This window comes from Argopecten irradians, chromosome 9 (genome assembly GCF_041381155.1).
Source record: "Argopecten irradians isolate NY chromosome 9, Ai_NY, whole genome shotgun sequence".
NCBI classification, from domain to species: domain Eukaryota; kingdom Metazoa; phylum Mollusca; class Bivalvia; order Pectinida; family Pectinidae; genus Argopecten; species Argopecten irradians.
Genome location: NC_091142.1, coordinates 13,169,528 through 13,184,097, shown reverse-complemented (window position 1 = coordinate 13,184,097; position 14,570 = coordinate 13,169,528). Strand labels below are relative to the sequence as shown.

Below are 14,570 nucleotides of genomic sequence, written 5' to 3'. Positions count from 1 at the left end.
AGTTGGTAATATTTTGGGCTAAATAGTGCATAAACAGCTCTTACGGATATGTCTGTATGAAAATCACGTCAAACTTTCATACATGAAATAGACATAATCACAGTTATCAATGTGGCTAAAATACATCAGATATATTTGTGATATGGGTCGAAAATAATGGATATGATATTTAAAATTGGATGTTTTCATAGAATGTTTCCAAGAACAAAATTAAATTGCTATGTATGTCATCATCCCATCGAGAATTAAAGGCCAGATTAAGACTAGGCGAAACTCGTTCATAACATATTATAAACTCTGCTTCAAATAATGACTTCAGAAGATATACTTCATCAGCCTCACATACAGTGCTAACGCTATATGTCTTCACAATAAAGTGTTAAAAATAATTGATCGATGATTTATGTATAAATTTTACCCCGGAAGTGTTATGTTGCATTGCCTCCCATGGGACTAATACGGTTGCGAAATCGAGTTAATTACGAGGAGGTTCTAATGACAAAACGATAGCAGTTTGAATTTACGGCTTCAAACTTCACGGCTTTCCTCTTGCAATTAATCCGTGCTAAAATCTAGCTTTTGCCTCAAATCTTGTAACAAACAGCTTCACGAACCAGTAATAAACTACACATTTCCTCTCCAAACTACGCATCACTGTTCGGAGAATTTACCTTTTTAAAATTAATTTTGTTTGTGATAATAAAAATGGAATTACCAATTTCCTTTATCATACACACTGTTGGTAACGATTTATGGGGATACTGTTTTGGTTTCGTTAAGAGATGTATCAGCGGAATAAGCTTTATACGTTATACCTACATTAATTTACCACTTCTATTTTATAAACTTACCAAGGCAAAGTGAAGTATATGCGTGTATAACTGACCCCCAAAACGTGACTATCATGACGTCACTAATGTTGACGTGGTGACGTCAACTGATCACCGTCAAAATGGCTGTTCCATCTCGTGGATTAAATCGTCGTAGATAAACGGTTTCCATGGTCTAGCTTAAACAATGTTAATGCAGAGACCCCCAAAAGAGTTGATAATGTAAATATAAGGTATTACACTGTCCTAGCGCGCCTTATGAAATGATTGTCTGCAAAGCACTGGCATCTATTATAGACCATAGATTTTATAGGAAGATAGAATAATACTTTAGTAACTACATGCATACAGAGAACTACCAGTACATGCATGGGAAGCCGTCCTTAATTGACCTTGGCTGTTAATAGGGCATTAATCAATCAAACAAACAAACAAACAGCTAGTACACCATCCATACATACAGGTAAATATATAAAATCACTGTCATTTTGTAAAGTTCGTTTTACAGAATCCTAAAATATATTTCAAAAACGCATATTACTAAGCTCACTCCATGTAGATTGATGATGGCAGGATGGCAAAAATTTTCTAAAGACGAGACATTTTTATTGATATCCTAGAATATATCTAGTTCTTAAATGAATTTCTAGTTTTGAAAAGAATTATCAGAAATTAAAATGATGAGCTTCGTCCTGTGACTATTTCTTGTCACAATTCAAGATAGCTGGAACAAAAATACAAAGCTGAAATTACCAAACAAATATTTTCCACATTGCAAGTTTCTTTTGACGACTCTTCTGAAGAATATAATGTCTAACATCTTGCATATTTCAAAACTTTCACCAATCTCTATGTCTCAACATCTGTACAACACACAAACAGAAGTATGAAACTATAAAGAAAACTTACAAACAAGGCATTCTTTTATATTTGACTACCTTAGAAAAACTCGATATGACCTAAATAAGATACATACCATAATTAATTAAAACTCTTAGGTTTCGCGAACGTCAGAATACGCTTTGATCATCACAGGAAAGCAGCGCTATATAATAATTCTTTATTAATGTCTCATGTAAATTCTATGGTGTCATAGTTTTATCGTAGAAGCTGGTTTTGAATACCACGGGTTGTTTGATGCATAACTCCCTTGATACTATGTAAAAGTCAATAATATTGTATATATATATCTATGATATAGGTGTAAGGTTTGTACTTGTTTATGTATTATCTAAACCCGTCCATTCGTTTGAGAAATAGCAAAATCGATGACAATAATAAACCTGTAAGCATTACAAACAGCATTGAAAACTGTATTCTGGAATCAGTTATGAGTTGTCACGTTCGCAGTTAGGCTAGTTGGGTTTTTTCAAACAAGTAAAATACAGCAGTTTGTGTCTATATGTTATCATATCTAAAATAAATAGACCTTTGTTTTATATTTTAATGTTATCGATAAGCTATAGTATGTAAGAATGTTAGGAAATAACAAAACCTGAAAATGATTTGTCTTTCTTTCAATGAATTCTCAGTCTGAACAAAATTTATTTCAAATTATTGTGTAAGAATGCATCATCATCATCATCATCATCATCATCATCATCATCATCATCATCATCATCATCAATCAACATTATCATCATCATCATCATCATCATCTTCTTCTTCTTCTTCTTCTTTAAAATATATGGATCTTAAGTACCAATTCAAACGGATCATACACTTGGTGGTCAAATTAACAGACAAAAGTCTGTTCGTAATCCACACATCGCCAAAAATGTTTTCTTTTTCACTTGGATATACTCACTAAACAATTAATCTTGCTTATAACCGACGTTTTGATTGACTTCCAAATTCCTTTATCATCTTTATCATTTTCAATGACGTCGCCGTTTGTAACACTGCCTCCCATTGGCTGATATCATGGCGTACTTATTTCTCAAAGAAAAAAATCCCCGAGAAATTTGAAAATTCACGTTATTCGATTGAATCAGCAAAAACTGGAATAATATTTTTGTCATTTTATGGAGGAATAACAATTTTCAAAAAAGTACCTGGCTGGCTATTAGTCGGCTACTAAACATTATACAGCCCTGACGTACTTCCGTAGTTTATCGATCAGTCTTGCCTGGAGTAGCATGCAATTTTTACATGTTAGTGATGTCATCTGGTGCAAGCTCAGGTGAAAATGATAAACACGACTTATTAATATTTAACAAGGTACGATTAGACATCCCATCCGTTCATTGATCAGTCTCCCACACACTATACTAGGTTATACAATTCTATTAACCTATCCCTGGTTTGACCATGTTTACAAAAGACGTGGAGGATGGACTCCGTGCTATAACAATGATATCCTGATACATTGTTAAATATTTCTCTTTACATTTATTATCGATTAAACAAAGATTAGTCATGCAAAACAGGTGATACTGGATTCTGGAGGATCTGAAGAAATCAAATTTCAAATTTTACAACGTATCTATTTTCCTAATTGTATCTCGTCTAACGTCCTTGGTATCCAAGACTCACGTATACTGAGATATTCTGAGATTTTGCAGTCATATTACTTCATGGTTAGTTGATTAAAGCTGTTATATCGCCATTTCCCAGGAATACAAGGAGAAGTTGCTAGCTGTCATTAGCGTGTTAGGAAGACATATCACATTGAAAAATTCTGATTGGTTCGTTTGGATCAATAACTACGTACTAAGTATTCAACTGAAGATAACTTTATTTCAACTTTATTCTAACACGATGGAAGAATCGAAACTTGCTCCTAAGCGCCATAAGTGAAAATTAGCTGTTATTCAATTATTATTGAATCGGTTTCACCAGAAAACACTCGGTTGATGGAGTTGCAATGCGACTACGGGCTTTTAATATCCTTTATATGATGCAGCTAAACGTCTAAATATAAGTAAAAAATTTTGTGGTTTTGGTTATTTCTTCCCATACCTTTCCACTCCATATGGACCCAAAACTTTTCACTACGTTGTAGTGGCTAGAATAACGTATGGACTAATTTTACACCAACACACCAACAGTATGGGAGATTATAACGTTATGTAACTTGATAAAAGCTTGACCTTGGTAGATAGCGTGACTATGACACCAGGTGAAAAACTTTGAAGTAGTCATTAGTGTTTGTATTTACAGGTAAAACCGGATAGATCTCCCAGTGTTTAAAATTTCTAGTGACATAATATTTCCTTTTTAATTTTAGACACAGACTTGTCACTTGATACGATCTCATTATAGAGATTATCTCAGACGATCTATCGCAGTCGTCAGAGTTTGTAATAAATGGTGAAATCATATCTGGTACAAAGTTGTTAAAGCTCCTGCATGAAATTGTTTCCCTGTGTTTCCCTGATATCAGAGTTTCTGACTGTTTATCATTTTGGATCAGACCTTTAGTTCCACAATTTAGTGTACCTACAGAATTTTTGTCTATGTATTTTTCCCCAGATACTGTAAATGTGAACATATATGTGATTGTTTATTTTCGCAATTCCCATGTGTGAACATTTTGCGACGTTGTTATTTTCGCGACACATACATACATAAAATATTACGCTCGGAGGAAATTTTCGCGGTATGATGGCCTTCACGTAATTAGCGCAAAATTCCCTCTCGCGTAAATATCCATGTTGACAGTAACAAACTGTCCCATCTTTTAATTGATACATTATTGATATGTATATACACAGAAGATATTCACGGTAAAATAATAACCTTCGCGTAATTAGCGTAAAATTTTCTAACACGTGAATTTCCATGTTTTCAGTACCAAAGCGAACCATCCTTTATTTAATGTATATGCCTTCTTCTTCATCAACATCTGATATCATCTGTACTAAAATGTTCTTTTCATTTTACTTTACGCGCCCTTAATAAGGATATCCGACAGTAATAACACTAGAGCAGCTAGAGTAATTTACAACACATGAAAGTTCCAATAGCGTTAACACGTAAGACAGCATAGTATCTGACCCACATTGCAGCACAGACTTGCGTTTCTTTGATTGATTTACACCTGCAGGTTTACCTGAGAGTACCTGTGATGTCAGTGATCGATCTACAGGTATGACTAATACTGATATGATCACTGATCGATATTTCACCTTAGATGTACACATTGTGTATTCATCATGGTAACAAACTAACGTACCATTCATAAAATCGCTAATGGTGTGTCTTGGGAATAATCTACATTCACCAATGAAAAATAAAACAGAACTACCTTGATCATTACTTAAGTCCATTTTGCCTTTAAATTTAAGATAGATTCATTAGACGCATGGTGTTCTTAAATAAGAAGTTCAATATTTTTGATAATTCAGACATACATTCCTGTATTGTTAGTCTATTAAGAGAGTGTGTCACTGATTTCCAGTGTTGAAGAGTGTTATTGTGACTACAGGTATTACTGTTAACAATTTATTCTGAGGTTACTAACGATAACAAAATCAGGCAAGATCTATGAACAAATAAATTTGGACTTTAATTGGCATGATGATATTAGGAAAATCATTGCCATTAAAATTTACATTATATTGTCCCATGATAAAACCAGGTATGTGATTATAAAATCTAACCCTATTAGGTCGACCCTCTCTCATACAAAGTCTACAATCGGTTGTTGATCTTGTATGGCCATGTAAACAAACGACAAAACTTCCTCGTTATCATCTAATTAAAGCGACTTTTAGGAAGACACTACCCAGTACACAACCCCTAAGATAAACATTTGAAATACACAACAAGTCATAGATTAGCCCCCACTTACATGTCCATTATATATTTCACGACGAATTTTACAAGGCCAGTATGACCAGAGTTTATTAGTCACGAAGGTGATAAGTCTGACGCAGTGTGTATATATAGATCGTGTGTGATACAGCATACTTATCTAAAACATGGCAGATATTGACATGATCATCCAAGATAGTTTTAGTGTTTTACTAGATAACACTTATATCAACTTATTGACATAATCGTCCGAGATAGTTTTAATATTTTAATGAATTACATTAATATCAGATTATTAACATGGCCGACTGGTGCGTTTTGTGAAATACAGCCCAAATCAATTCGTGGATTTACATTAAAATTCTTTTGTTTTAAATTGTAGTCATTGTTTTCAGATATTTTTTATATTAACCCTATGCAAACATTGAATGATCCACCTTGTATATTAGACACAGTGTATTGGATTCAAACCTATTTAAAAAGGAGCGGAAACAAAATGTTGAAGAGGTAATAATTACACAATGATCAGGGTCTAGCTCCGTGATGATCGAAGGGATCAATCATTCCAGTGGTATATCACAACTGTTCTTTACATTGCACTTCGTCTCGTGCAAGAACATTTTTATTCAAAATAAGACAATCCTTACATTATGACTCTCCTAAATGTCTTAAAATCAGCTCATCCTTGTGTCGTGTTGGTATTATGAACACACGAGTAAAAAGAACATTGAGGTCTGAAGTAAAAGCAAGTTGAACGTAATCGAATTTGTATGGTGTTCGCAAAGTAAGTGATAGACATAGTCAATATACTTACAGTTCTTTAAGCAAATTGCTAACCAATAGAATTTCCCTAGCTCGAACATTACCAAAGAAAGGACGCAACAAATCGCCATATTTTGAAAAGGAAGCAACTCAAATGGATATCAAATCTAAGAAAGACGGTAAACTGTAAGACTTCACGGAAATACATTTTTGAACATAAATATCGAAGCAGATAGATGGACAGGATTAGTCACTCATCTCTTTGTATTTGAAGGATACAGACCAATAACAGCTCATGAAGGACAAACATCTCCCATTGTGTTCCATTGTCTACCTGACCATGTAATTGTTATTTACTATTGACGGGTTTTAATTGACAACAGTGACCTGACAATGGACTTTGTATCTGTATCGTGGTCAGGTTATACCTGACGGTGACCTTACAATACCTGTATCGACATCAACGTCACTAATTACAAAAAAAAATCAATATTTCTCCTAAATCACATTTAAAAGTGGCACATATTTGTTAGACACAAAAGGCATTGTCCTAATTCCTACTCGCGTCTTCTGATACAGTATTATTTACGATTGTTGTGACAGAGAGCAGATGGTTAGGTGTTTATGTCAACAATTAATGTCTTTGTGTTAGATTTAAGATGTCCGAGTTTGTTTCAACTGCCTTAAACCTAAATTTGAAGGCAACAAAAAAGGCTATCATCCAACGTGTAGCCAGAGATATGCCATTGTGTTGGATTTAAGATGTCCGAGTTTTTTGTAAACTGCCTAAAACCTAAATTAGAAGGCAAAAAAGCCTACCATCCAACATTTAGCCAAATATAAGCCATTCTGTCGGATTTAAGGCGTTCGATACCGTTATTCTGTTTGGAATACCGATATTACAACCTCATTGACCTAATTACCAATCAAATATTTTCGTAAATTTATAGAATTAGAGGCACGCCGACGACAAAGACCCTTCTATCATACACGTTAGCTTCTTGTTGACTCTATTTTTGGTGTTTGTCACGCATGACATGTTTCATCATCAGTACAGCTGTGACGTGTAAAAAGTGCAGGTAATTGCACGTGCTTCCCACATGGCTCCGTCGTCAGACGATACACGTGTTTCACCTTTGTTTTCTATGCATAATGCTCTCATATTAATGCGTTAGGGAAAAGCGATCTCGATAATAACATGACTATTATAGTCACAAACCTGTAACTTAACACTGACGACATACATTGAAATCACGACATATATCATTAGATTTCTACTCACTATTGTCAAATATTTCACAATTAGAAATATGAAATACGACAGGAATATCTTCTTCAGTCGAAAATGTCTCTGAGCAATTTACCTTAAACATGAATTAAAAATAGCCAGACGTGTTGCACCAAATGCAACAAGTTTACGTGGACAAAATCAACAACTGCATCCCAATACAATTCACGGATGTCCAGACAAAGGGACAATATCTCAAGTATAGCACTAGTTCAATGCTCACATACTGCACGTAGTACATCAATGCAGACAAAGCCTTTACCACGTATGGAACCTCTTCAGAGAATTGGATAAAAAGAGCATTGTCATGATAACAATAGACAACATCAGGGAAACTTCAATGTAACTATATAAACTCACTATCTTCTGAAAAGAGAACTTAAGGAAAGATCCTTTGTCAAGATTGTCAAATATGTCGCGTACAATCCGGTCTTTGATACGATTTGAAGTAAGCTGTTGCCAATTCTAAAAATGAAATTTGTCTAAAACTAGAACTTTTCCTCTTTATTGCCCCTGCTGAAAAAACACGATTTTCTAATGCGATTACCTGAGTGTTAACAATTCACGAAATTAATTTGTAAGTTATACCTATTATTCAGAAGAATGTTTGTACTATGTACCCGAAAATGTACACTACCATTAATCAACTACGACAGATGTCGATAATCGTCAGTCTAAGTAACAATTACGTCATTGTGGTCAGTCGTATTGACCCTAACAACGATTGCCATTCGGAAGGTCAGTGGAATTACATGCAATCTTACATCATATATAGATATAATAATGACCCTAGAGAGCTTCCGGCTACGGACTGTTATCATGATCCTAATGCTATCGGTATTTATTGTAAAGTGTGTAACTAAGTACAGGTAGGTGTCAGGGAATTAGTCGCGTGACACAGAACAGACCTACGGGGCACTATATAATTTATTTAGGATATAGAGCCGTATACCAATCTTATCACTACTAACAGTACTTTCTGTTTAGCAACTCGTACATCCTGGTTATATCCAAAACGGTAGCCCTGGAAAATGGATTGGCCAACTAAAAGTGATTTCCTTTTTGTCTGAATGTCAACAACACAACTGAGTATATCTTTTCGCAATATGATACGATAGTAAGTATCGGTAAGATACAACAGCTAAACAGTATATCCCAATTAATGGCCAGTCGTAGTTCAACACAATCTCATTATGATAGGATATAAGGAAGTCCTATCCCAGCATCTACTTCGGTGCTGCCATAATGAACAAAAAAATAACGCATTCTTAAATGTAACGTCTTATTCCAGCATCTAATCCACTGCTGTCGTATTAAAACTAACGAATTCAAAGGTCATATTCCTATACGTACTAAACTATAAAGTTTAATTCTAAATCAAATTATGTAAGTCCTACTACAAGGCTGGTTTTTGTGTTGTCTTACTCCAACCCCATTTTCTGTGCTAAATACAATATTACTGACATCTCCTTTACCAGTGAGCCGTTTTTTAGAACCGACATTGCTACATTTCAACAAATAAATAAATCCGGATGTTATATCATTCCAACACCTTCGTAGGGCCAAACAATACTTCAACACCTACTTAAGTACCTAGCAATAGTTTTACGTTTCCTTTAATGCCGAGCAATATTCCTCAACATTTTCTCTAACACCAAGCAATATATCAAACCTACTTAAATGAAAAACAATATTTCCACGACTCCTTAAATACCAAGCAATATTTCAACACCTACTTGAATGACAAGCAATATTTCCACGACTCCTTAAATACCAAGCAATATTTCAACACCTACTTGAATGACAAGCAATATTTCCACGACTCCTTAAATACCAAGCAATATTTCAACACCTACTTAAATGACAAGCAATATTTTCACGACTCCTTTAATATCAAGCAATATTTCAACACATACTAGAAGTAAATGCCAAGCAATATTCCAGCATCAAATGTCATTATATATAGCAATACCGCACCTGTGCCATTTCCATTCTCCTGGAATATCACGATCACAAACTTCACTTGATTTTATGTCTTCCACGAGGACTAGTTTTATCGATTTCCGTGGGATTCTTATTACACATTTTGAAGGTATTTTGTAACATGACATTTAGTGGTTTCCCCTAACTTAAGACATGAATTCTGGCGGTCCCCAAATCGCCATGTTCGGTGTGAGTGAAGTCTGCACTAAAACATCAATCACACTAGCGGAATGTGGTCGGTGAAACCATGAGATGTTGATGCTGACGGATCCGTCGCTTTATCACAATAATTTGATATCAGCAGTAATAGGTTCTGACAATAGCTCTAATGATAATTTACGTGGGATATCATCATTGCATTGCCGTGTGCTATCAGTGTTGGGATCAGAACAATGGGATTAGCCTATACTGAAATTAACTCGATTTAGTTATAACGTAAATGAGCGTAATTTCTATAATTAGACGTCACTCTCAATATACATTATAGATAGAAAACTGTAGTTTCGGCGATATGGTACTTAAATTCGCTGTCAGAGAAAATGTTTCGTGGAAAAACATAAGTACCTGTTAAAGCAACTTTCCGGTCACATGGCATTCCGATGTTGTAAATAAACTTCAGATAGTACAGTTTATTATCTTTCATAACCATATGCACTGATGTCACCTTTTACCGAGTGATAAGATTTTACTATCTGTTGTTCAACATATATGATACAGCATTATGAGAGGCAATACTAATTAAGGCAGTAGGCCGGTATGTTTTTAAAAATAAACGACTATTTGCGCTTAATATAATATTAAGAGACAGTTTGATATATAAGAATAATGCAATCATGTTAATATCGAAAATTTACAAAGTATATTAGTTCTATTTTGAAGTTGGTGTATAACAATTTATATGACTATACAACAATATTTATTCGTCTCTTTTAGTTTAACAAGATGTTTTTAAGTTGACTTACCTGTTCGTTAGCATTAATCCCACGTTTAGGGGCATTAAGAGCCGACTGTATCCCTATGGAATCCTTATCAATGGATCCCACCATTCTGGTGAGATGGGCATTACAGTAGACATCAGGGGTATTCTCCTGATCCCAATGAAACGTCCTCAGGGTCAATTGTAATCCACAAACCCTACACCGGAAGCACCGCCTGTGGAACAGCACCCCCACATCTACCTTCTCCACAGGATACACACGTTTCTCACATCTGTAACATGGATCCCTTGGGAGCGACCGTAAATCCTCACAATCCGAGTCGTCCCCATCACTCGAACACCTGTCATCCATTTTTTTGTATTTCTTACCTGATCGATTACTTACGGGTGGTGCCGTCTTAAATCCAACAGTGTTTTACCTGTCATAGTAGATAGTATAACCTGCCACAGTCCAAGATTATTACGGGTACTGAGGCTCCACTACATGTCTGTTGACATAAAAAAAGACTCGACAATAATTAATTAACTATGAATCATTCACTTCACTGCTCATAGTCAATATATACACAAATATCAATACACAATATACACACTAGTGTCTAATTAACTGATCCCTTTACACACGTATGCATACACACTAAGACATTATTCCACGAAAACAATGGTACTGGGTATCACAGGACACGTACTTTATAAAATACACATACAGCTGTGTTATATAGAACCATGTACACACAACACATGCTCCACAATGTTCTCGTAAACTGAAAGTTCAAACCAAACAAATGTACCCCATGTAGCTCCGCCCCCTATCGACAGCTCTGCGTTCTGATTGGTCCGTCAATGGGTCGATAAAAATACAAGTTCTATCTAATCCTGTCTGACTAATTCTTTGCATTGTGTGCTGTAAATATACATGAGTCTGTATTATTCACGTAATATTCACCAAACTATGGTCTTGTTACTGTATCAGTTAGTACATTTAAAGGGGTAACTTTTCACGAACGTATTTTGTTATGACTATCTCTTGTTGGTTCAAAGGTTAAATTTGTTGTTGGTAGAGCAAAGAGAGACAACTCCTTATTAGAATAAGATATTAGGCCCCGATTATGTACATGTGTATTTCCACCTGGAGCCATGTGATGCTTCTATTTATAAGCGGATTATCTGAGTCAATATCATTCTACAGCTGAGCTGTTAAAAATAACAAATGACTAATATTTACTTAAAAAGTCAATAAATAAGCTGTCTGGAAACACTGTAAGATCTTGAAAGGTAAAACGTTATAACAAATGTTTAATTTCCAGATTAATTACTAGTGATTTCTATTTCCTACACTTCATTCCCAGTAAAGTTAATTTTCTACTTTAAGTCCTTTTACATACATATATGAATATTAAAAAAACTTTGTTCCTTTCAACAGAATTGTCTGATCCAAACTCAAAACAAAGTTTTATTTGATCCCCCCTTTCATCACTTAATAGCAAGCATTTAATTAATGACTAAATGTATAGTTTTGAGTCTTTGTTTTAACATGTTTCCTGTTAAAAACTAAAAGGTAATTTGACGAAGACCTCCCTCAACAATACATTAATCAGTGTTGTTACGATAATAACTTTTTCCAACTGATAGAGCCACTACTATAAAGCATGATGCCATAGCAAAGACACAGTGCACAACACATACTGACGACAGGCGAATGATATGTATTCCTCTCCTTAGGACGAATCCGCAATCATCTTCTCAAGAGTAAACACTCAACCAAAAATGCAAGAGTGAGTCAACTAATAGATTAGAACGGCAATATGTTGTAAAAATCCCATACATATCTGAACTGTTGTGTTTTTAAATGTGATAATTACTTATATGTATGCACTTTGGTAATGTGTGATCCAATTTCAACTATAAACGAGATAAAGAATAATAATAGCTTTATTACACTGAACATAAATATACTATAAAAGTAAACAGCTCACCATTCTTTCCTGTATACAGTATCACAATTGATGAAGACGAGATATCACGCTGGTTTTCTATCTCTCTGAATATTCAGTTTTACAGTAAGTATTTGGGTATTTGTAAGGTAAGGAGAATACTGTACGTCAGAGGGATGCAAACACGGTCATACATGAGTTTCTGATATTGTGACGCAAAGTACATTACTTTTGCAGTTTAGATACTGTAGTTATGTGATGTAATATATTGTTATATAGGGGGCAATATTTGTAGTATACAAAGTAGAATTGGTGACTAACTATATACAAAGTATGATAACACTAGTATATTGTGATAATATTCAAATATCGCGTACGGTTGTAGATTTTGTATCTTAGTGTCTCCTCGTAAGCCGGATACGGCTGGACATCATAAATCTTTTAAACATTTTATACTTTGGATTTTTTTTATTGTATTTTGATTTTATGATGTGTTATTATGTATAGTATATTGGTGACTTTTTGAAAATTATGAAGATAACAGTCAAAAATGAAAATTATTGTATAATATGACTTGTTACTATTTAAGGTAAACTATGTGTGTTATGGAAGATAGTATTGATAAAGTTTAAGGTAATTAATATATAGTGTGATATATTTATGTCTAGTCATCGTCGGTTACCTATGTTAATCAGACAATATAAATGGAGCGTAGTGGAGCTTAGACACTTGGTTTCCGAGGGTGATGTCTGATAGGAATTTATCGATGTGTATTTTCATTTTATTTGATACATGGTAGCATCATCTGATATTTTATCTCCACTGCTTGGTTGATAATATATGTTTTTTCATGTTGAAAGTTTAATTATCAAATGAAGAAAGTAACAATATTTATTTTTGAAAATTGTAAGGTACTGAGATTATTTTTTTTTATGTTACTTTAATTTGAAAAAATGTTGTGCATTATATCATAATTAAAAACAACAACATATCTTTAATATAATTATTGATGTAAAGTATGAAAGTGATTTACATGTATTTGCGAACAGTAGTTTTGGATGTAAATTAAGATTATAGTATCATTATTATAGTAGTTGATTTACAGGTATTATTTTTGTACTATATCGTATATAAACAGGTGATTTTATTTTTTATTTATTTATTTATTTGTTTATCTATTTATTTATTTATTTATTTATATTTTGAGTACATTTTGCGTGATTTGATATATCTCGCTTAAACACAATATTATACTATAGCATTACAGGACAGTAATAATAACTATCAGATGTTTAATTTTCATTCATTGCGCAACAGCTTCCTGCAAGAAAAGGGATACAACTTGTACATATGAAGTAATCTGGAAACATATTTTTATGTGGTTGGCGAACTGTTTCATAAGGTAAGAGAAACAGACTATTATAATGCAGATAAACTTTCGCTCATACATGACAGGGTTATTCCGCGGTTGCTAGGGAAATACATGCTGCTACCATTTAAAAGCACAGCGACGTTCATGTCGACTGAATTTTCACCATTTCTCGTTAAATTATGGGAGGAAAAAATATAACACGGGTCTGTCAGGTGGATAGCGATATATCAACCCCTGTGAAAGATTTTGACCATCAACCCTCGGCAAGTCTCGGGTTGATTAGCCAAAATCGTTCACTCGATTTGATATATCCCTGTCCACTTGACAGACCTATGTAAGATTCTATTAATCAGTATTTCGTTGAATGATAAATAGTGGTTGCTGATAATGGAATACGCCCAAATATATCAATTTGCTTACTGTCAACGTGTGATATGTATTTCTTGACTTAAGACAATCATTGCCTTGAATAGATTGGAAAGCATCACAGAAGCTGAAGAAAGCTACCATAAGTTAAGGAATATTCTTTATCTTTTGTAATGCTTTCCTATGTATAATTGTCGATAATGCAACTTAGCTGCATGTTGAGCGCTATAGGTTATACAATCTTTAAAGCATTTAACTTTTAATGATTTAAGTTAACATTCTTGATAACCTGTTATTTGTCAATGGCGGAGCATCGTTAACTTTTGTAATGCTTTTCTGT

The 14,570-nt window shown here is 34.1% G+C and overlaps 1 protein-coding gene across 2 annotated transcripts in view; it reads right to left on the bottom strand.

The window, feature by feature from the left end:
• Positions 1 to 11,346, bottom strand: part of LOC138331523 (hillarin-like) — a 64,989-nt gene extending 53,643 nt beyond the window's left edge. The window contains exons 1-2 of one of the 2 annotated variants that reach the window (XM_069279209.1): positions 11,248 to 11,346; positions 10,584 to 11,046 (exon numbers count right to left, since the gene is read on the bottom strand). In XM_069279209.1, coding sequence (XP_069135310.1) covers positions 10,584 to 10,910 — 327 coding nt within the window. In that variant the 5' untranslated portion in view covers positions 10,911 to 11,046; positions 11,248 to 11,346. Of the gene's footprint in view, positions 1 to 10,583 lie in introns of both variants that reach the window. The other variant, XM_069279208.1, reaches the window with a different exon arrangement.
• Positions 11,347 to 14,570: the final 3,224 nt, after the last annotated feature.